This window comes from Haliaeetus albicilla, chromosome 11, assembly GCF_947461875.1.
Source record: "Haliaeetus albicilla chromosome 11, bHalAlb1.1, whole genome shotgun sequence".
NCBI lineage: Eukaryota > Metazoa > Chordata > Aves > Accipitriformes > Accipitridae > Haliaeetus > Haliaeetus albicilla.
Genome location: NC_091493.1, coordinates 13039941 through 13062257, shown reverse-complemented (window position 1 = coordinate 13062257; position 22317 = coordinate 13039941). Strand labels below are relative to the sequence as shown.

The following is a 22317-nucleotide window of genomic DNA, read 5'->3' as shown; positions in this document are numbered from 1 at the left end:
TGCCCTTAGAGTTTTAGCAGTTTCTTTTCATTGCTAGTCTTACTGTGTGTTTTCTTACAAGTTTGGAAAATAAGTCAATGAGTGTATAATAATTTGTCCTTCTTTTGAGTTCAAGCAAGACATTTGTACTTCATTTGGGGCGCAACCCTGGCTGTAGTTATTTGGTGTGCTGTCCGATAGCACTAGGACAAGCACCTGACAGCTTTGTGTGAGTTTTCAGTTGACTTTCTAACCTATGTATGGAGTATAGTGTCCTACGGGGATTTGGAAAAGCTTTAAAATACAAAATAAAACCCCAAGCCATTACCATAATCCCTTGCTGAAGCACAATATTGGTAGTTTGTTGTGGTAACAACACTGAGAGCAAGAGCTGCTTTTTGTCAGTGTCAAATTATGTTTCCTAGGGGTCAGATGTGGCATAGCTCTTTGCTGATCAAACTTGACTTGTAGCCTTGTTAAGGGGATAAATATGGTGATGCTGTAATTAATGGATGTCATCAGATGCCTCAGAGACCAGAGCACTGAGCCACTCCACAAAGACGTGGTTTTCTCAGATGACAATTTATTCATACATAACAGAGTGGGAGGGAAGGGGAAGAGAAAGAAAGGCCACAACTTCTTTCTAGTTCAAATAGACAAATTAAACACTAAGATACAGACGCTAAATAAAACCTCTGCCAAGTTCCCTTTCACAGTAGCATCTCTGCCAACACACACCTCTTTGCCCTTGTCTACAAAGGGAATAGAAGGCCTATTATAATCTTATTTCCTCTTCCCCTCCTACTAAGGCACTGACATTTTCATAGTAGCATCCAGGTAAACAGCTTTGCTGATGCAACGAAACTGACATGCTTCCTTTTGGCAACTTGGTAACACCTAATTGTATTGTGTCCTATCACTGATTCATGAAGTGCTGTCAAACCTGTTGTTCTTCATTTTCTCTGTACCTGAATCAACAAAAACACATAATACAATTGTCTTCCTGTTTCCTGCTAATTGTTCTCAAAAATATCTTGAAGTTGTGGGTTTAAAAACAAGAAGCTTCTACTTCTACAGAAATAAGCCTTCACATTCATACAAACACTTTACAATTAATTCCCTTGCAGTTCTTGATTATATCCTTCCTTCTGTCTATTGGTAATTATAGTGACTTTCTCAATGGGGAAAGAAGTGTAGGCTTTGAAGTGTTGAGAGGAAAAAAAACCAACAAACAATAATCAACAAAACAAAAAACCCAGAAAACTAACAGCCCTTGTTTTATTTATTTGAATTTGCTTTATCCATTTGCTTTAGAAAACTAGATCTCAGAAAAGACTTTTCATCATAGGCTAGAAACTCCCGAGCTATTAAGACTGGTGATTGACTAGCTAGCAGAGCTCAAATATAACTTTCTCTGTGGAAATACTGTGCATGTCACCTGAAACATAGCAACAAAACAGTTGCTGATTATTGTTAGGAGCTAGGAACAAACTATTAAACAATAAGCATGTTCACCTTGAGCAAGAGTACATTTGATAGAATTAGTTATATATCTTGCGGGACTTACATGTACAGGGTAGTAACAAAGTACAAAGGATGGTACATAATTCATGATGAAAGTTAACTACATTGTGCCATTATAGTCACTGTTCTTTCCTTTCTCTTTCTGCACCACATCCCTTTTTCACATCATTTGTGACTATTTTGTCTCTTCCTCTTACACTTGGTGATTATACATAGACAGTTTCTGCTAATGGACTGTTAAGTTCACTGCTCAGCCCGTGTCTTGCAGTTACACTGACAGCAACTGCTGCTGTAGTCCATTTAGAAAATACTGCATGCAGGAGCAAGAGTTTGTATATAATACGATAAGCTATATATAAAGGTTGACAAATACTGCTTTACCATTTAATGCTTTTTCTCCCCCCTCACCCCTACCTCATCACATTGCGTGATCCTGTGAGCAATCTCCTTCAACTCTTTCATGGATTTTTCATCTTGGAAATCGTAGGGGAAAGTTTCAGTCCATTCCTTCAGGAGCTGAATGATTTTGGCAGCGAAGGATTTTAGCTTTGCCTAGAAAGAAACGAGTTGATTACTGACCACAGACCTTTCTGACTGCAGAGTAAATTAGCTGATGACGGCTGACATAAAACTAAAGACACCCATGAAAATACTTTGCATTAGTAGAAGCTGAAGGGGATAACAAAGAACATATGTAACTGTGAGCCAGATTCCTAAATAGTATGATTTAGCCTGCTCTCATGATAGCTTGGTAACGTCTCTTACCAAACACTGAAGATATTTTAAACGTTAGTTGTGTAAAGCTAGAAAGATGACAGAATAGTTTAAGTGACTTATTTGACTGAAGTCAATGGGACTTAAGCCGATTTATGCTATCTGAGGCAGCAGTACCTTAGCGTTTGAATTCAAATGCATATAAACTGCAGCATTCTACCAAGCATCTTTGATGAGAAGCATTCACAACGACATTTTTGTTCTGCAGAATTTATCAGACCCTCCAGATTAAGCTGTATATTGAGATAAGTGAATGACAGGAAAGATGTGTGTGTTCTCTCCATGACATCTAAAACAAAATGGACTTTGTAAATAAAAAGTATTGGATCTTACTCAAAAAGCTATCAACCACAGAAAGGGGAGGGAGAGCTATTTTCTAAGTTCTTCTGTTACCTATGAATCTTCTAAGGCTTTTCATCAGTTAAACCTGAATTGGATGCCAATTACTCTACTGTCGTAGCAACAGAGAGCAGCATCAGTAAATCCAAGGGAGCACTTGTAAAATTGGGAGTGAGAGTGCTAAGAACACTTTTAATGAACAAGAAGAATCAAAACTTAATTCAGGTTATATTTATCCTCCCACCCAACTTGTGATGCACTGAGGAAAGAGGAAGTTTTCATTTGTGTTCACCTCCCCACTTGTGTAAGCTACAGAAGTCCCGCTACGCTGCAGTTCCTTCTCCCCACACACAGTGCCCTGTTCTCATTGCACTCTCCATCAGCTTCTTAGGGGTTACAGAAGGTGACTTAGCATGTGAGTGTCACTACAGGAAATTGGTGTATTTTCTTTTAAGACTAATAGAGAATGTCTTCCAAGAATTGGTAGGAACTCCTGCCAAAACATCATCTGATCATAGCATGTCCCAGTTTGTTTAATCAAAGCCAAAAGTCAACAAAACTAAGCTATCTTTTGCCTTTTTTTTTTTTTTTCCACCTCACTGGTATATGGTCAGCAGGAATATTAATAAGAACTTTGAAGTTAAAGCATACACCCTTGAATCCTCAATGTGTAAATGAGCCAGTGCTCCTTGGAAGTCTGAAGGGAATTTTCTAGCTTTTTTTTCCACAGCTGCAAACTGCATTCTGGTAGCATGCTTTTTGTAGCTGTTTTTACTGATAGCACTTAATTGATCCTGCTAGTGAGAGAAGTACAGAATAGTTGGATAGTGAAGGCAAAAAGAAAACATCACCATTCTCTTTGCCAGCAGTAGGCATTCCTGCAAAGCAATATCTGCCAATGCCACTCCTGTGGAGCCCAGCTTCAAGGTATTTCTAAACAGTGTGGGACAGGGTTCCAGATTATTGTTGTCTGCCTTGGGGAGAAGAAAATTTATACTTTGCTAGGAAATGCATGGAACCTGACATTATTAAAATAATAGTCTGTAGGTGGTGATGGAGAATTTATTAGGCAGGCAGTGTGCTTCCATTCAATTAAACTTAACAGGTATGTGCCCGTTCCATTTTTGTTTACCAAAAGCTGCTACAGAACTGTTTTTTGGTCTTAATTATCCTGACTATCCTTTCTTTTTAACTTTTGAAACTGAAAAAGGAGGGATGGGGGCAGGAAGGTTCCAAAACCCTTTCTTAGGCCATGGCAAGTATCTCCATATGAACACTGATATCCCATGTATCTGCTTATGAGTTGCTGGGGTTTGCTTCCTTCATGATGGAAAACTAGGCATCTGTTGCAAGACAAACTGCAAACCATATTACTCTTTGTGTAATTACCCTTTAGGTGTAAAACAGCTTAATGTTTTATCAGATGCTTTTAATGTTCATGAAAATAAGGTATGCTTTCCGAGAGCAACACTAAAAAACATTAATATAGCAAAACATGAGATTCCTGTTTCATGTGCAGTCTGATGAACCCCAAAGCTGCGTGACAGGCTTGATGCATATATTGTGTGATAACCTAGATAGAAATCACACAGATATGTGGGTAGCAGCACGCGTTTTCCGTTTTGTCATGGTTGCAATAAACCTACCAACCTACTTATTCTGTAGTCCTACTCCAGACATGAGCCTCCCCTTGTGAGGCCTAACACAGAGCTCTCTGGAGTCTAAAGGAATAATTCTCCCACAAATATTTCTTTGAGAAGAAAAATACTTCTATTAATTTAAGTACTGTGGATCAGCCCTGTTCTGCATGAGACAAGACAGACAGGACTGAGAAACAGCTACCAATTAGAAAGGAAGGCAATAGCAGTACTGTGCTTGTAGGAAAGGGAGGTTTAATGAGAATGACCTGGTTATGAGTATTGTTTTGATTTTTTAGTTTTAAAAAGGAGAACTTATTGGTAACAAAAACTGAGGGAAATCATAATTTCTGAAGGGACTTATGTATTCTGAGATGGGCAAGACAAGCTTAATAGAAATTAACTTCTTTCTCTTTTTATTTCTTTATTCTTTAGCTTTTGGTTTAAAAAAATACCTTCAAGCTGCAGAAATAATGCACCGCAATTTTAACAACAGGTTTTTCCACTGAATAATACTATACAAGTGCTTTTTTCCTGTGACAATCTTGTTTGGGTCTTTCCAATCTCTAATGCGCTGATGGAGAGTTAAATTTTATCCTTTCTGGTCAAGCTTAACTACTGACTTGTATATTATAACTGACGTCTTAAACTGTGAAACCCTTCTTTTTTATGAGTGGCCAAAAGGACTCTAAGCAGGCTCCAAGACCTCTGTCGTGGTTTAACCCTAGGCAGCAACTAAGCACCGCACAGCCGCTCGCTTGCTTGTTCCCCCACCCAGTGGGACGGGGGAGAGAATAAGGGGGGGGGGGGGGGGAGTAAAACTCGTGGGTTGAGATAAGAACCATTTAATAGGACAGTAAGGAAGAAAATAATAATGATAATAGTAACAATAATAAAATGACAATAATAATAATAATAGAAGAATTGGAATATGCAAAACAAGTGATGCACAATGCAATTGCTCACCACTCACCAACCGATGCCCAGTTAGTTCTCAAGCAGTGATCCGCACACCCAGGCCGACTCCCCCCAGTTTATATACTGGGCATGATGTCCCATGGTATGGAATACCCCTTTGGCCAGTTTGGGTCAGCTGCCCTGGCTGTGTCCCCTCCCAATCTCTTGTGCCCCTCCAGCCTTCTCGGTGGCTGGGCATGAGAAGCTGAAAAATCCTTGATTTAGTCTAAACACTAGTTAGCAACGACTGAAAAGATCAGTGTGTTATCAACATTATTCCCATACTGAATCAAAAACATAGCACTATACCAGCTACTAGAAAGAAAATTAACTCCTATCCCAGCTGAAACCAGGACAACATCCTAGAGCGTTTTTCTTCTTAATTCACTTTGCTCTGGATTGTCTTCTGTAGGACTCTTTGGCTAGCCATTAATGTCAAAAACAAAGGAATGATAAGTATTGTGGTGTGTAACCTCAAAATCTGGCTCCTTGCCACTTTTTCAACTCATGCTATCCAGGCAACAAGTCAGCCAGCTTCTCATCTTAAGAGAGATTTGCATAAGCAAACTCTATCAGAAATGATCAGAGCTGCTTAAACGACTTTTGCCAGCTATTTCCTGCTACGAAGCCACTTAATTAGAAGGTGCTGGTAGCTGATGATAGCTTAACGAGTTATGACTGTGAATACATAGAGTGTCTTGAAAATTTATATGTTGCGTGTGAAATGAGCTTTTATTTGTTGCCAGATAGAAAAACAAATGTTTGCAAATGCTAGTGGCCAAACTATTCTCTAAAACATACAGGTGCTTGCAGTAGAGGACAGTAAAGTAGTCATTTGAGAGGGATGTCAGAAGTTTATGTAGTGTTTCCCAAGAATTTTGTGTTTAGTGGGCAGGAAAAAATTACAGTTTATATTAAGGGGGTAGAAAGGGATCAAGGGCATAGTAGGAAAAGCAACCAGCGAAGCATGTAAATTAAAGCAACCTCCCAAACACTCATGTTTTATGTCACTCTGCTGTTTGTTGGTTTTCCTGTAGGCCCATTTCCAAATTGTCAGCAGAAGGTGTAAGAGCGTGGGTGTTTGGAATATGAGCTGCTCTGTTTTACATCCTGTTGTTAGGATGTAATCCTATTTCATTTCAGTGTGGAAGCCATGATTTTTTTAACACATCTGCTGAAAAGCCAGAATAATACTCCTTTACAACTAGTATCTTATCTTTAAACAGCCAGGTGATTTAGTCCCCAGATACTGTTTTAATTTTAAAATCTCCCAACTATATTGTTATTCATAAAAATTTCATCTTGTATCCCATTATTTTTAAATGCAAGTATTTCACATATGTATTTTAACACTAGCTACTGACAGCACTCTTCATATGTCTACAGATCAGCTTTACTCATTCCACATTTTGGATGGCCCCAGCATCTCTTACAAGTTCCTACCTCTGTTGTTTAGTTACATGTTGCTGAGGAACCACTACAATTTACAGAGCATCAGTTTGAGGTTGCTCAGTCACAAATTAGTTTGGCAGTGGCAATGGGAACAGTTATCACTTCTGTGTACAAAGCTGAGTGCACTGGTTCTTGCACCTTCTCTCCCCGACCCCTTGAATTCCCCAGCACCTACAAAACAATTTACATAGCTATTGGGCAAGTAGATCAGGGGACTGACCTGGATGAAAGCCAGTTTGCATTAAGTGGTTGGTTTTTCCTGTGGAATAATTTTGTGACATAATATGAGACTGCGCCCTAGGAATAGTAGGGGAGAAAGAAGCCCTTAGGTCAGTATTGCTGTCAAAAGCTCTGTTTTGCCAAACCACAGGGTTACCTTTTATGCTCCCCACTCAGTTGTGATACAATAAAGAGAAAACAAAATGGGTCTATCAACATGCTGAAGATCAGGAATGTGAGCATGTAACTTCTCACCACAGAATAATGGATCCAAAACGTGCCCAGGATTTGAACAATTTAGGTCTTTAAATACTTGCTGATTTCATCCTTGCTTCTGCAGCTCTTATGTGTGTCCCATCTTGCACTGTTCTGGTACTTCAATTTCAGTCAAAAGCCATTCAGTACACACTTTCCATAATGGTGAGACTTAGATGGTTTTAAGAGCGTACTGTAAATGATCCAGTTTGGTTTAATCGGTGGTAGTAAAACTGCACAGTCACATGTGTCAGCACAGGCTACCATTTTAAGTAGTGCGTCCCTTAATTTTCGTGAGAAGTAACTTTCTGATTTACTGTTACATCAAGTTAAAACACCCCACCAATAACCTACAGCAGAGCACTCAACTCTAATAGGATGATGAGGGTGACTGGAGAAGAGGGAATCAGATTCAAGAAAGGTGAAAGCCTGAAAGTGCAAAGCGACATACGGGGCAGGTTTCACGGCAGATACACATAGCTCCAGTGCACAGCACCAACCTGTAGCTCGTGAGCAAAGTTATATTTCCAGCTGCTGTATCCAACTGGTAAGATAGTACATAACCTATGTTTGTGGCTAGCAAAGAAGCAACAGTACTTCAAGGAAAAAGACCCAAATAAAAGTGTATCCAGTAACACACGCCAATTACAATTTCAATTTATTCTTTATCAATCTATTTAGCTTTACAACGAGAAAGAGAGTGGGAAATAAAGGACAGTAGCACAGCTAACTGAAGGACATAATGGTTTTATTTACCTTTTCTGCCTCAGTCCCCGTTTCTAGCTGCTGCTTCTGTTTAATGCAGATCTGCCCCACTTTAGCCAGGAGCTCGTGTGGGTGAATGAAGACTCGTGAACTCAATAGGAAAGTGAAGATATAAGTCCTCTGTGGAAGCAGAGAGAAAAAAAAAACAAAAAAAACCAAAAAACCCTGAGTTGTATAACTTTAACAGAAATAATACGTCTTCCTTGGAAAAACTATTCCATAAACCACAAATGTAACGTTCCTTCATTTAAACTTTTTATAATTCTTCCTGCCTCCAGAGACGTGGTGGTCTTTTCTAGCTCTGTAAAAAGGAAATGTTGTAGGCTTCAAGGCTGTTAACTGTGGTGTTTTCAGATTCCTAAATTATTTCCCTTTAAAATGCCAAACTTAATATGCCCAACTAGTCATCACTCGCCAAAAAGACAAATGAAGTATGTCTGATGTAGGGCATTATGCCTCTTGAATACCACTATTTCTGCTGCTTTGTTTCTTTAAGAGTGATTGTTTTTCATTGAGCTGCAGAAAACTGCTTCATGTGTATTCCAAACCACAGCTGTAATTTCTTCATGTATGAGGGTTTTTTGTTCCTTTTTTCCCACAATCACTGACACAAGGATTGTGGCCATATGACAATAATTTAGTTTTAAGCTTGACTTCTTTGGGGCCTGTTTCAGAGTCTTTTGAGTATGAACACTGCTAATAAATGCCAACAATTATAACTTCTCATTAGAAATAGCCTCTCCATTTGTATTTTAAAAGCTGTATTGCAATGTATCCTGAATCATACTCTGGACAGTTCAGTTGAAGTGAGAATCCCTTCATGCCCTAGTCTTGCTTCAGTGTTTGAAATTTGGCTTCGTATTTGAATGTAATTTCCTGAGTAATGACAGTAGCACCTCATAAGCCTAAAGGAAAAACAGAAGTGCTTTCTGACAAAATTTGGAGTTAGGAAATTGTAGGGGATCTCCTTGACAATGGATTTCAATAAACATTCATTATGTTTGCAGTGTATACTGTTACTTTGCACCATGTTTTTAGAAATGTGATTTGGCAGGCCACAGCTAAGTGTGCATATAAATAGTCAATGTGCACATATACCACCTTGGACTGGCAAGTAAATTGAGACCTCTAAAAACTTAAGACCACCTGTCTAAAATGTGGCATCTCTGCTATCAGCTACCAAATTCTGCTGCTTGCAGTCTCTAAAACACACTTGTAGTTAAACAATAATGGTATCTTTAGGACTTCAAAAAAATTATGGGGTTTATCTCTCTAATCACAATAAAACATGCTATTAATGAAAAATGTTTCCACTTCTTCAGTACTCAGCGTGCCCTATAATATAAATTTAGCACTAAAAACTTCCAAATATCAGAAGGGAGAAAAGGAATTTTTTTTTTTAACAAAATAAAACTAACTAAAAGTCACAGTGTTCTGGGAGTAAGTGAACAGTATAATAGATTAAGCATATATCTGTTAAACATCCAACTCTGTCCTGAGCTTGTGGAGGAAGCTAGGGAAAGAGTGGAGTGTGATATAGCTGAGGCATTTAAAATGCTCATTCTGATTTGAAGATCTTACTAGCACTGGGGTTCATGTATTAAATTAGGAGCAGCATTAATTCTCTACAATCAGAACTGGAGTTAATCCATAGTCTTTGCCTCCTCTATTGTTTATGAAGAGAGGAAGAGAGGAGGAGAAGGGTTGGCTGGATGGACATTACGGATCAGGTTCTTGAGTAGCGCTTCCACTGATGCCTACAGAAGATGGACAGCTGGGGCCACCTAACAATCAGGCTTTTGGTGACTTCGAGCAGGTGGCCAGGGCAGTGACAGGACACTGACAGCGTGGCCTCCATTCTTGATGGCGTGGTTGCAAACATCCCACACAAGTGTACATTGGGAAAATTTAAGAAACTGGGCTTCTGTCTGGTATTTTGTTTATGTCCTTTTCCAGAATTTGGGGGTTTTTACAGTTACAATGATAAAAAATGGAAGTTCATTAATTTAAGAAAGAAATTCAATGTAGTTCTTACGCCTACATCTAGAAACAGTTGATGACATTGTGTCAGCTTTGGAGAAGCTTTATAAAAATCTATAGTAGGGTATGCAGTGTGTTATGGACACTAAAATTAGGCTGAAGAGCTAACCTGATTCACAAAAGGGGACTTTGTTGTGTTATGGGATAACGTATCACATCTTTTATTCTTATGTATGTGGGAATGATCCCTAAACTGTTACACTCCCCATTCGGAATGAAAGCAAGAGAAAGAATAGTGTTGGGCTGTGAGATTTTTTTTTTGGGGGGGGGGGGGGAGGTTGGGGTTGTTTGTGTTTTAAACTATGCCTGGTTATCCTCTGTTATTTTTTCGTAGCCAACTTCTGCATTCATTTCTATCAGTGTTGTCTCTGAACTTAAAACTGTGAGTCTGGACTATCTGGAAAAGGAATTTAGCTGTTGGGTGTGTCAGCTGTCACTGGTTGTGTGAAAATTTTTGTTCTGGAAACATGAAGCAGCCCTCACTTTTATCATATTTTGCATTTGAGAGAGATGGGGAATTAAAAAAAAAAGTTATGGACTTCTGATACTTTCATCCCTTCACCACATTCTTGTTTTGGGAGTTTAGAAGCCTGTCTGAAAGATGCCTGTACATGTAAGTAGCAGGGAACCACAACTTAAGCCACACTGCCCTGCAAGTGACCTTTGCTCTGATAAGCTGGAACACATTCTTTTAAGGAAAGATGTAATTTTGCTTCTTGTACCAATTCTAGTGTTGGTCTCCTTGGTGGAAGTTTGTGTGATGTGGGACAGTGTTTATCCAGAGTGACTCTGAGAAAGGCCTACTCAGAGTATCATTTCCCTATTGTTATACTGCAAGAAAAGTGTGACCCAGATGGCCTATGCTTTTATTTGGTTTCTTTGATATGTTTTACATGATGTTCAAAAAAGTGCTGAACTGGCAAGTGCAGGAAGATACATGGCCATAGAAGTGTGTACTTTCCATTTTAGGGTTGCTGATGTGTCTCTAATCAGCAATATCTGTACTGGACCCACGCAGTGCTTTTCCAGACAACACTGGACTACTAGGTTTTAGAAACAAATTATTATTACTTCTGGAACCCACCTGCTGTATTTTTAGTCAATTTTTTAAGTCACTTACCTGGAACTAGGTTCACTACTTTGGAAAACAAAATTGTTCCATTATGGTCAATCAAGATATGCTGGTTTACAACATATTGTTATCTAACTGGGGGTGGGGGGTTCATACTTTTGTTGCTTATGCTGGCATAGACAAGGAGTAACTGCAACTAAGAACCAAATTAATGATCATAGGTTTGACAGTAGTATTGACGCCCATCTCCTTGCCTCTCTGCTAACAGCCACTCCCTATCCAATAAAGAAAATTCAGGCTGAACTAAGCCATACATTTCAGCTTAGCAGTAGGTCTTGGGGCCTAGGATCACAGTTATTTTGAATAGGAAATATTTCATACTAATGTCACATGCCTTATCTAGATCAAGGATTTCTGTGATTTGATGCACCTGCACTACTATACCTATATAGGCTAAATGTTATAACAGTGTAAAAACCTACACTATCTCATAGGCAGTCCCCTAATCATGAAGCTGATGGTTTGGAGAAGGAAATTTAGCTATGAAGCTAGCTGGTTTGACAAAGATTGATTAAAAAAATGCTTCCATAAGCTATGAGATTGAAAGTTAAGCTCCATTTATCCTACAAAAGTGACAGGTATTTAGGAGAAGAGGCAAAAAAAAAAAGTCCTTTCTGCACTTGGAACAACGTAAGCTGATATAAAAGGGGCTTGTGCTTTACAAGGGAATAAGAAGCCAGATTCCTTTAGTGCCTACAGTTGTTGCTAAGAGATGATCTGAATTATAGTTAAAAAAAAAAAAAGTGTGAGCACACAAGCCTAAAGAAGGAATTGTTAATCTCTGACCCAAGAATGCACTGATGTCTTCTTGAGGAGGAAAAAAAGAAAGAAAAATATTTTCTTTGTGCTCTCACTGCTCTTTCTGGAACTTCTTGTTTGTGAAATATTTTCTTGAAACGTTTTCTTGCTTGGGCACAAGGGTTGCAGACTGGTACATTCCATTCCTAACCTCCCGAACTCTTCTGTCTCATGAGTATACATTTTTCTATGTGCTGAACAAGTCCCTGTACACAAACAAGCCTCAAAAGAGCAGTACACAAATGTAGGCCCTTATCTTTCCCGTCCTCCCTTGCCTGTCTCATGTTCTGCCAACATGGCAAATACATTTTTGTTTTGCCTCTGTAACCAGCATAGAAAGATACTCTGTGTTTGCTTTTTCCCCCACGCCCTTTTTTTTCTGTCTGGAAGGTTACTGTGATCTTTTAGCTTAATGTCCACACAGGTGGGAATGCCTTCCAAGTGTGGTGCTCAGATGGACTAATCAAAACATTTGGATGAATACTGCAACTTACACATATGTCACTCTGAAACTAAGGTAATCTCTGCTAAGGTTACCAATAGCTTCTCGTGGTGCAAATTAATAGGTGATGCCATGCTGCCTGCCTTTGCATGTATAGCCAGAGACATGTGACTGAGAGGTGTTTATACCTTTCTCTTAAACATACAGTATTGGCCACTCTTCTGACAGGATACCAGCATAAATGGCTATCACTCTAACACTCTGTGGCAACTGAAAATAGAAATGAGCATGAAATTAAGTATAAACATGCAACTGAACTGGAACAGGAAACTCGGATTTGAGGATGACTCAAATACAGCTCCTTCTTTATGTTGTTCAAAGCTTATTTATGTACTCACTTTATAATTAATCCTTTCAGCTAAATTGGGTGAGCTGATTTAACTAAAAGCATGTGTCCTGCGGTAGAGGAGATGAATTTGGTTTAATGCTGTTTTCCATGTCTCTGTCCCTGGAGTTCCCTTGATTGCTTCTGTTGTATCTCTCTCAGCTGTCAGCTTGCTGTCTATTTAAACAGCAGCCTCCCAGGGTGGGGTCCGTGACTGCTTGGTTTGCAATGCTCCCTTGCATGGGGTATGGGATAGCACGATGGAAACTAACAGCATTCCAAAATAAGTTGTAGACCCCTTAAGTAATGCTCACTTTATGGAACCAGTTTCAGAGTAGCTGTGTTGTAAATAGATCTTATGTTACAAGTTACAATAAGGGATGTGCATTGGCAACTCCTTAAAAAACTTAGCTATAGTCCAGAAATCCAAGCAGCAAGTAACTATATTCTAGTATCACACAAAAGACAAGTAACTGACTCATTGGAAGGCTTAACTACAGCAGCCTAAAGCTATTCCACTGGTACATCATACTGGCTCTACCCGCTGCTTTCTTCTGCATGTCTGTTCTACAATATGTATTTGGGGGCAGGGAGAGGGAGCGGAGATTGAATGTCTAACAATGGTTATCCCTCTGTATCTTATAAAGGACTTGGTACTAAGTCAGCATCTGTCAAAGGTAGTACAGTTGTATGTTAGCCATATTTAAATGCAAGGTTTAGGATTACCTTTGAACTGGAATGTTAAAACATCCTGGGTTTGCTTTTTTTAATCTTCCACTGATGATTGCTGGCAATTCTGCCGCTTATACCCACTGAACTCTCATATGGGGAGTCCCTTTAATGTGCATGGTGATTGTGAAGATGGGTGGTGTATATGTGGGAGCTTGGAGGGACTTTATCATGACTGAAGTGAAACCACAGTAACAAGTTTTATATGAATTAGACTGAGAAACATACAAGAAGATACAGCACAGCCTGCTACTGCAGGCGTTAAGTTCAACATGCAAGTTAATAGTGATTGCAATTTCCTGCCCCCTTGTTAGTCTTTTTACAAAGAGCTGGGATGCTTCTGCCATAGCTGCCACTTTTTCAGAGCTCAAATGGAATATATGCTATATAGCCTCTCTGATCTTTGGCAACTTGTTTAAATAACATCTTTCATTAATGGATACAAGGGTAATTTTAAGTGATAAAGTGATCTCTTAATAATATCCTAGGTTCAGAATCTTACTGCATGCCTTGGAGTTAAAAGTAGTATTTACTTCAGGGGACTGCACTGAGGATGTTTAATCAGTTCCAAAATCATTTTCAGGCTCAGAAATATACATTATTACAGTGCTGGCCCATTAAAATGTCTTGAGAAAGAAAGCATTTTAATTAAAACCTATTTTCGTTTTTTTTATGATGGCCTAACTAGGAGATGCATAGAAAATTAAGGAAAAAAAATACTAGAGCTGATTTCAGGTCTGCTTCCCTAGGTAGGAGCTGGTTAGTAGTTAATCTTGGCTGCATTAGAGCTAAAGCAGCTTAGAGGGATTGAAAATTCTGTAGCTAATGCTGCTTTTAATTGGTTCTTAAGGCACCCATTTGGGTTCAACACGGCTTTATCTTTCTAACAAGTGTTCTCATTTAAAACCAGAAAGGACAGTATCCCCATTGAGCAACATCTTTAGTGAATGCATGTTGCAAGTAAAATAAATGCATCTTTAGCCTACATCTTAATCTTGAATCAGGTGGAGGTAGAATTTCTTGAAGAAGCACCAATCCAGATACTAATGCAGTAAAACCATGGGAAGGAAAAAAAAACCCAAAACCCTTCAGTGGCTACTTACATCTGGATAATAGTCCATGGTGGGCACCAGCCGCTCTATCAAGGCCTCCAGTGATCCAGAAACAAGGTTCCCATCCTGATAAACAGGGTCCACACACCTATCTCCCATATCTGGCTGCACTTGTCCACTACAACTGGAACCAAGCATGGTGGAAAATATTGGTGTCTGGGGCATAGTTTCCTGCAGAAGCGGCAAAAAAAAGAGAAAGGGTTAGGCTTTTTTTCAGGATGCCTTATGTGTGGGTTTTGCAGAGGCATACATTAAACACAATTACATATTTCACTGAACGCAGCCTGGGCATTCGAGCTAAGTTCTGAATCCAAGCAGTCACACATCTGTAAGCTGGCTTTGGGGTTTGAAATGTACTTTAATCTATGTCACTAAGGCTGTAGATACAGAAGCTGTAGAAATTTTCCTCACTGTGCTTGATTTTTCCTTTCTCCCCAGTTTTCCCCTGGCTCTTTATGCATAAAACTATGCAGGGATGAACATGCAAAATGCTTTCTGAATTTCAAAGATACTGAAGCAGTGCCTTACTGAACAAACAAACAAAAAATACTGTGCCTTAATGTACCTCTTTTTGAAGTCGGACCTTTGACCAAAATACTTGATTTGTGATGATAAATCATTCACCACTTCTGTAGCTAGATGTAATCCAGGTCTCGACAGTAGTGCATCTTCTCCTGCACATATACATCACTGGCAACAGTAGGGTATGTACTGTCTGAGCAGAATTGCCTTTTTTTGTACATCAAACCGTGAACTGGGTGGAACTGAATGCTGTGACATATACTGTAACAGCCAACTCGAATAACAGTCTCTTTGGAGATTTTTGCTTAGGAAACAAACCTGCTGTTGCAACACCAAAGCCACACGAAGGTTTGGGGTTTCCACCCCCCCTCCTCTTGGCCACAAGCTATATCAGTATACCATAGTTACCAACTGTGAGTAAACTGTGGGGGTTTTTTGTTTGTTTGTTTGTTTTAAACTGGCTACAGCTTAAATACATGCAGAAGGCTAAACAAAACATCCTGCTACTCTATGTAAAGGTTGAAAATACTATTCGGCAGCAGTATCAAAACAGTTCTCCCCCCCGCCCCGGGCTGCTGAGATAGTTAAGACTGCTTAGAAGGTAAAGTGCAAAGAAGGCAGCATTAACTCTTTAGCTGCTGTCTTAACATCTATGAAACAAATGTGATATTATCACACTCTGAACAGCGCTTAGGTAGGTAAAGAGGATTAGGCCATTACCAGTACCTTTAAACTGACAGCTGTTTCTAACTGCACTCAAGTCTTATGCCTAAGTGCTCTCTAGCAATTTTTCAAAAACTAGTTTAAAAGACCTAAACCCTTAAATGCTATAAGGTGTGGGCTTTGGTGGGGTTTTGTGTGTTTGTTTTGGTTTTAGGTAGCTCTTGAAACAACTGCAGAGCAAAACTACTTTGTATTCTTCTAATGCAAGGCACATTCTTCCTCTCAAACTCTCCAGAGCGATCATTCATGTTTACAACCTGGGATACAAAACATTTTTCTGTTTTTAAGCTCAGATGAATGCTAGGTACGTTGGTAAGGAAAACATATCAGTATTAACAATACTTGTTCATCAAGGTGACAGATTTACTTATGTATCAAGCTGGTAAGTAGAATTGTTTTGTGGCTTTAACCAGAAGACTTTTATGTACTTGTACGTGACACAGATATAAGGGAAGTTAAAATACAGCAGCTGTTTAACAGCGACTAGGAGGGAGACTACTCTAAGGAGTGGAGTTCAGTTTCAGAAGTTCAGGACAGAGTCAAATAAAACAGAAAATTCAGTATCTAATGGCGTATCAAAAGAAATGAAAAATGAGGATTCTGCACAAACATGCATTAAGGTTACTCGGTATTTCACAGATTTATCTGTTAGGCCTAAGCTTTGCAGTACACAACAATCCGACAAATCACCGGAGCATATGATGAAGCAGCCAGCTTTGCTATGCATACTATGTAAGTCGCCAGCAATTTGTTTTCTTCCCTTTTAAGGTCCGTAGCAATGAAGCCGAAAGCCGTTTCTCAGGCTGGACAGGCTGTGATGGGCACTTCAAGCTAATAATATGAAGTTGCACAGGGCTTTACGGGAAGTTAACCACCAACCCAGCACCTCCTGAGAAGATGCTTTAGGAGGAAACGGGTGCCGGTTTTGCCATCAAGTGTTTTCAACTCCGGTAAGACGTTCGCTGTCGCACCGGTGTTGTTTTTACAGACCCTTTTCGGGAGCAGCCTCGACGGCTCCTGGCCGGATGGCGAAGGCCGGGAGCCGAGCCCCGGCTCTCCCGGCGGGGCTGGCTGCTGCCACCGGCGCCCCTTTCCTTCGGCGCCAGCTCCGGCCCCCCCAGCGTAGCCCAGGGCCCCGACCGCTGAGGGGGCGGCCGTTAACACCTCTGTCCGCAGCCCCCGCGGCCCCCGTCACCCACGCGTTCCTCTGACACTCGCGCTACGCCACGGCTCCGGCTCCTCGGGGGCGGCACCTGCCGCCCCCTGCGCCCTCCCGGCGGCGGCGGTCGTCGGGCACCCCGGGGGCCGCGGACGGCCCCCTCTCGCCCCTCTCTCCCCGCCGCAGCACTCCCGCTCCGCCGCCGCCGGCGGTGGGAGACGCTCGCTGGCGTCCCCCGCGCGGCGGGACCCCGGCGGGGCGGGCTTCGCCGCAGGGCAAGTTCGGAGGCGAAGCCCCCCCCACCCCGTCCCTCTGACCGCCACGGGGTGTCCCCCCCCCCTCGGTACCACCGACCCGCCGCCACCCCGGGGCTCTGCCCTGCCGCCCGCCGTCCCCCCGCCCCGGTGCCCGCGCAGGGTGGGCGGGGGTCGCGGCGGCGGCGACCCACCCGACGCGCTTACCCTCATTTTCCTGGGCGACGTGTACATACGCGTGGGCAGCAGGGGCGGCAGCGCCGGCGGCCCCGCGGCTGACAGCTCTGCCCGCCCGTGGCGGAGCTGCCGCCCGCGCGGCCGGCCCGGCCCCGCTCCGCTCCGCTCCCGCCGCCCGTGACGTCAGGGCCCAGCGCGGCGCCCTGTTGGCTGAGCGCGAGCGTGGCCGGTTCAAACGGAGCCGAGTCAACGGCGCGGGGGGCGCGCGCGCGTGGGGCGGGGGGGGGCGCGCGCCGTGCCTGTGGCCGTGGGCGGCCGGGCCGTCACCTCGTCCCTCTCGGCAGGGGTTGGGCTGAGGCGGGTCTTGGCCGCTGGCGTTTCTGTCAGAGGTGGAAACACTTGATCTCTCTGGTTTGGGGGGTGGGGGGCTTATTCCTGTTTGGTTGGGGTTTGGTTTGCGTTTTCTTCCCCCAGAAAAAGGTTCTTAAGCGACCAGACCGCTCGGTTGTTTTTTTTTGGTGCGGCTTTCTTCTTCTTCATACCCCAAGCACCGCGTGGATTTCTGAAAGCTCCTCACCGGCGTGTGCTCTCCCACCGACGGCGGGGAAAGCTCCCCAGCACGGCAAGGGCCTGGGGAGGCCCCGGGCCCGGCGGGGCAGAGGGCGAAGCGGTGGGCTGGCAGGCCCAGCTCCGGGCGGCTGGCGAGGCCCAGCTCCTCACGCGGCGCGGCCTTGTGCGAGACGTGGGCCGAGAGGAGGCTCGGCGGGCGATTCTCCCTCTTGAGCTGTTTACGCCGGCACGCGTGGTAGCGCCCGATGTAATTACTGCAGCACTGAGGGATGCCGCCCAACCCTCCCTGCTAATAATTGTTTTTATTATTCTTTCTGCTAGAGTTGTTTTTCTTCTCGAATTGCCTGAGCCAGTCATCTGATAGTTCGGGGCTGGTCGTAGACAGCAGGGCTGGCGCTGGACCAGCCACCGTTGTTTCACACGCAGGCTTGGGCGCATATCTAGAATCTGATCTCCCGTGGAAACGCTCGGTGGGTACATCTAGCCGCCTCACCTACACCCAGGAGCAACTGAGGGTTGCCGTCTTTGCGGCCTTCCCCCATGTAAATGTATTTTTCCCATCCTGTTTCTCTTTCTACTCGAATTGGCACGTTTTAGTATTTACCCCACTGTCTCCAGGCATTCATTAATTTTATTTTTATTATTGAACTTATTTATTTAATGGCTCTGAACATGTAGCAGAAGGCTTCGCTGGTTTCCATGGTGATTAATGTGGGAAAAGCCTTTTTGGAAGTAAGCATGCCAGTCTAGGTAGGTGGGCAGGGCAAACGAATTTGGAAACATGCACATACTCAAGAATATAAGGAATATATTCACATTCGCTCGCCATTTGAGGACAAGCACTGTCATCCATCCTAAAAACGCAATAACTTTAAAAAGATTTGTAGCTACTCGTCATCTTTATTGCTTGCCTACTAAATTCCTTCTTGGTTTCCAAATCTTAACAGATCTGCTGTATAGTTTATCTTCCTTATTTTAATTTAGCTTTTTCTCTTAAGTGACAACTTGAAAAGTCAGTCCTTTTCCTCCCTGCCAAGTCTGCTTTGCTCTTAGTCTCACTCCTGTATCTTAGCTGTATTCCACAACATTTAGAGCATGCAGGTGTTGCAGCAGATCTGATACCTGTTTACTCTGAGTTTTTCCTTAGTTACAGCGCCCTGCATGCCTTGGACACCGAAGAACTCCCAGGCGGCATGAGCTTTGAACCCGGTGGTCCAACCTGCTGCAGTACCACATTAGGATGTTAGTGTGTAACACTAGAGGAGGGTGAGGGACAAGTTTTGTCAAGTCTTGTTCAAACGAGGCTTTTGCCAAGTCTTGTTCAAAACTAACATCTTTACAAAAGTTTATCAAAAGCAGGAGGTAGGAGTTCATAAGCTAACACTGTATAATAAATATGATAACCTTTTTCAAGGCTATGACCACCTTCTAATAACTTGTTTAATATTTACAGCTAAGAACAACACCAGCAAGCCTGCAAATAAGTATGCATGAAAAACAAAGTATCGAATCTCATTCTGTTTCTGTGCTAATCTGTTTTCCCACCTTACTCAAATGTTTGCTGAGGCTTGTAGAAGTATATGTCCATTAATCTTGGCAAAATGTACATAGTTAATTGAGCTCTAGTCACAGATTCAATCTGTTGTGAAAACAATCCCTGATCTTTTTGTTTGTCTGGGTTTTGGGGTTTTTTTGACATCAGAACTTAGATCTATCCTGTCATTAGAACTAAGAAACGCAGGAATTTAGAAACAGTCTAATAGCATTAAGGAAAACTGTACTAGCTAGGAATGCTCTCTCTTCTCCAAGAGTCATGTACCTGTTCTGGTCTATAGGCAAAGGCCTGTTATACCACTGCACAATATAAGCACCCTGAAGAGCACCTAGGGTTTCTACCAAGGTTTGGAAGAGCTGATGGACCACACTTCTTCCCCAGAGTACAGATTGCATAGGAGCCGATTCTTGCTATAATTGGATAAAAAAAAAAAAAAAAAAAAAAGTAATATATGTAGAGATAAGTGTCCGAGATGTAGCCTGTTCTCTACCGTTCCTTATGTTGTGCGTATTGGCACCATATCAAAGTGTTTTTCCATACTCCTCCCTTCTGCAGTCCAGCAGATTCCGTTTAGATTTTTTGGTATGTATACATAAATGGGTGTGTGTCTGTGTATATTTCTTGCTTGTATACATACCTATGTATGTGTATATAAATGTTGGGGTATATGTTAGAGAATGCAAGTTTCAGGGAAATGTATTTTTTTTCCTTTTCTAGCATACATAATGCTTAGTTTTGGGGGCACTGTATTGTCTAGTCTTGCAATGTTGTTGGAAAGCTAGTTTTTATAAATAGGAGAAGCTGAAGACCTAAATTCAGCTTGTATAGCATGTAACAGATGAATCATATTATCTTTTTATTTCCATTTCTCTTTCTGTAAAGTGTGGTTGATGACCTTTAGCTGTCTATATTCTGAGTGTGGAAATCTGTCGATACAGAAACTCTCTAAGGTCTAATTATTTTTGTAGTTATGTAAGTTCTGTTCCTCAACAAATTGCTTGCATTTTGAAGATGTTTTCATTGGGCATTGCCTCATGTTGCTGGTGGGTGGACCCTAGAGCAAGTTTAATCAGCAGAGCCTGTACTTGTTCCGTAGCTTGCTTTTGAGGCAACACTGCTGTGGTTCAATCCAGCTAGTCAGAGGAGTATCTCACTGCAGAGTGAGTCAGCAGCAGTCACGCCATGACTGTCTCAACCTTGAAGGTTGCTTCAACCTCTCTTATACTGGCTAACGTCAGTATAACATGTTCTATTAACTTATGATTAATGAACTGGATTGGTATTTGCAGTATTTGGGTTCTATTCCTGCTTGTGCTACAGACTTGCCGGACAAATTGTTTAATCCCACTGTGCCTCGGTATTCATCTGTGAAACGTTGATAAGGATGTTTTCACACTGTTGCGCTTACTTTGTATGTTTTTATATTTGGACAGCAAGTTTTTGCTTTGCTGTGTTTGGATACAATTTCCTAGTACAGTTATATCTCCTCTTAAGTGGCAAGTTGCTGGTCAATGACTTGGTAAAATTAAGAAACATTAGTAAAGAAAAGCGGGTGAAAGTGAAGGAGAAATCAATTTGAGAGTGAAGAATATAAAGTTAGATGTGAGAGTCAGGGAAGAAGAAACTCAAGGTTTTTCCACTGGTCTTAAAAAACCAGCATTTTGGAAACAACTTAAACATGCTTGTGTGTGTGTTTCAAATGTAACTGTACTTAAGAAAAGCAAGTAATTATAGATGTAATTAAAGCTGATCTGAGGCTATAAACTCAAGTGTAAAGGGACTGTCCTAGAAATGCTGTCTCTGGAGCTTTCATTGTCAAGCTACTCAAGTCACTTGTTGGTCACCTTCCACACAGATGTGGTTATTATTAACATTTAGTTTCATTTAACAGAGTGTGTATTTAAAGCCCCAGATCTGTAGTGAAGCAAAGAGGAACAAACACAGAGGAGTCTGCATGAAAAGTGGACTTAATTGTGTATGGCATTTTTCATAGCATTGATTAACAAAATGGGATCAAGTCTTCATCTGTCCATTCCCACCCTTTTGTGTACACAATAGGATGAATGTAGCATGTCTCTTTGGTCTTTGAAGTACAGCTGGGTTTAGTGCATAGCCTTGTTTGTTACTCTGAGGTTGAGTCTGAACTGTTACCCAGAGATCTACAGGCTATGAAAGTGGCCAGGGTATAGAGGGTCACTCTATTTGCATGTTATATTCTGTTCCAGTAGTTCAGATGGGGCTTTTGTATAGACATAAGCTAGTATGGACCATTTGTAAGAATTTATAATTTGAGGAGTAGAATGTAGGTAGAGCTTCAAAGCCTCAGGCGACTGTCTTTAGGGAACATTAGGATTTTGGTCTTATTTGTAGGGCTGCACAGATGTTCAAGATTTCCTTGCTGTGCATACAGATTTTAAGATTTGCAAGCTGTTCTTAAAACACTTTTAGATGAATTTGAAGATTTCTAGATTTCAGAGATTCATGCTGCAGAATAACTTGATGGCACATTAATAACTTTGCAGCAGATGGGAGTGGGAGAAAGGAGTTTCAAATCGTGGTTCTGAACTGAGCAAAGCTTTTTAAGCTTGAGACTTGAAGTAAAGTTGAACACTGTCATTATCAGTCTGTGGTTATTATTGACCGTGCCTTTGTCTCTCTCTCTGACCTGGGACAGGATGAATCTTTCCACATAATAGTTTTGTCAGAGCCAATGTATGTTGTAGTTTGAAAATGGTATTTTCCAATTTTAAAAGGTTTTGCTGAAGAGGTCTTGACCAGCTCTACCCCTGAGATATCCAGCAATTTTCAGAGCAAACCT

At 41.6% G+C, this 22317-nt stretch overlaps 1 protein-coding gene across 3 annotated transcripts in view; it reads right to left on the bottom strand.

Moving 5' to 3' along the window:
- The window catches only part of RASGEF1A (RasGEF domain family member 1A), a 175068-nt gene that overhangs the window by 11183 nt on the left and 141568 nt on the right, over positions 1–22317 (bottom strand). Inside the window, exons 1-4 of one of the 3 annotated variants that reach the window (XM_069796177.1) lie at positions 17405–17559; positions 14531–14710; positions 7893–8021; positions 1918–2055 (exon numbers count right to left, since the gene is read on the bottom strand). In XM_069796177.1, coding sequence (XP_069652278.1) covers positions 1918–2055; positions 7893–8021; positions 14531–14710; positions 17405–17431 — 474 coding nt within the window. In that variant the 5' untranslated portion in view covers positions 17432–17559. Of the gene's footprint in view, positions 1–1917; positions 2056–7892; positions 8022–14530; positions 14711–17404; positions 17560–22317 lie in introns of those variants that run through there. The other 2 variants (XM_069796176.1, XM_069796179.1) reach the window with 2 other exon arrangements.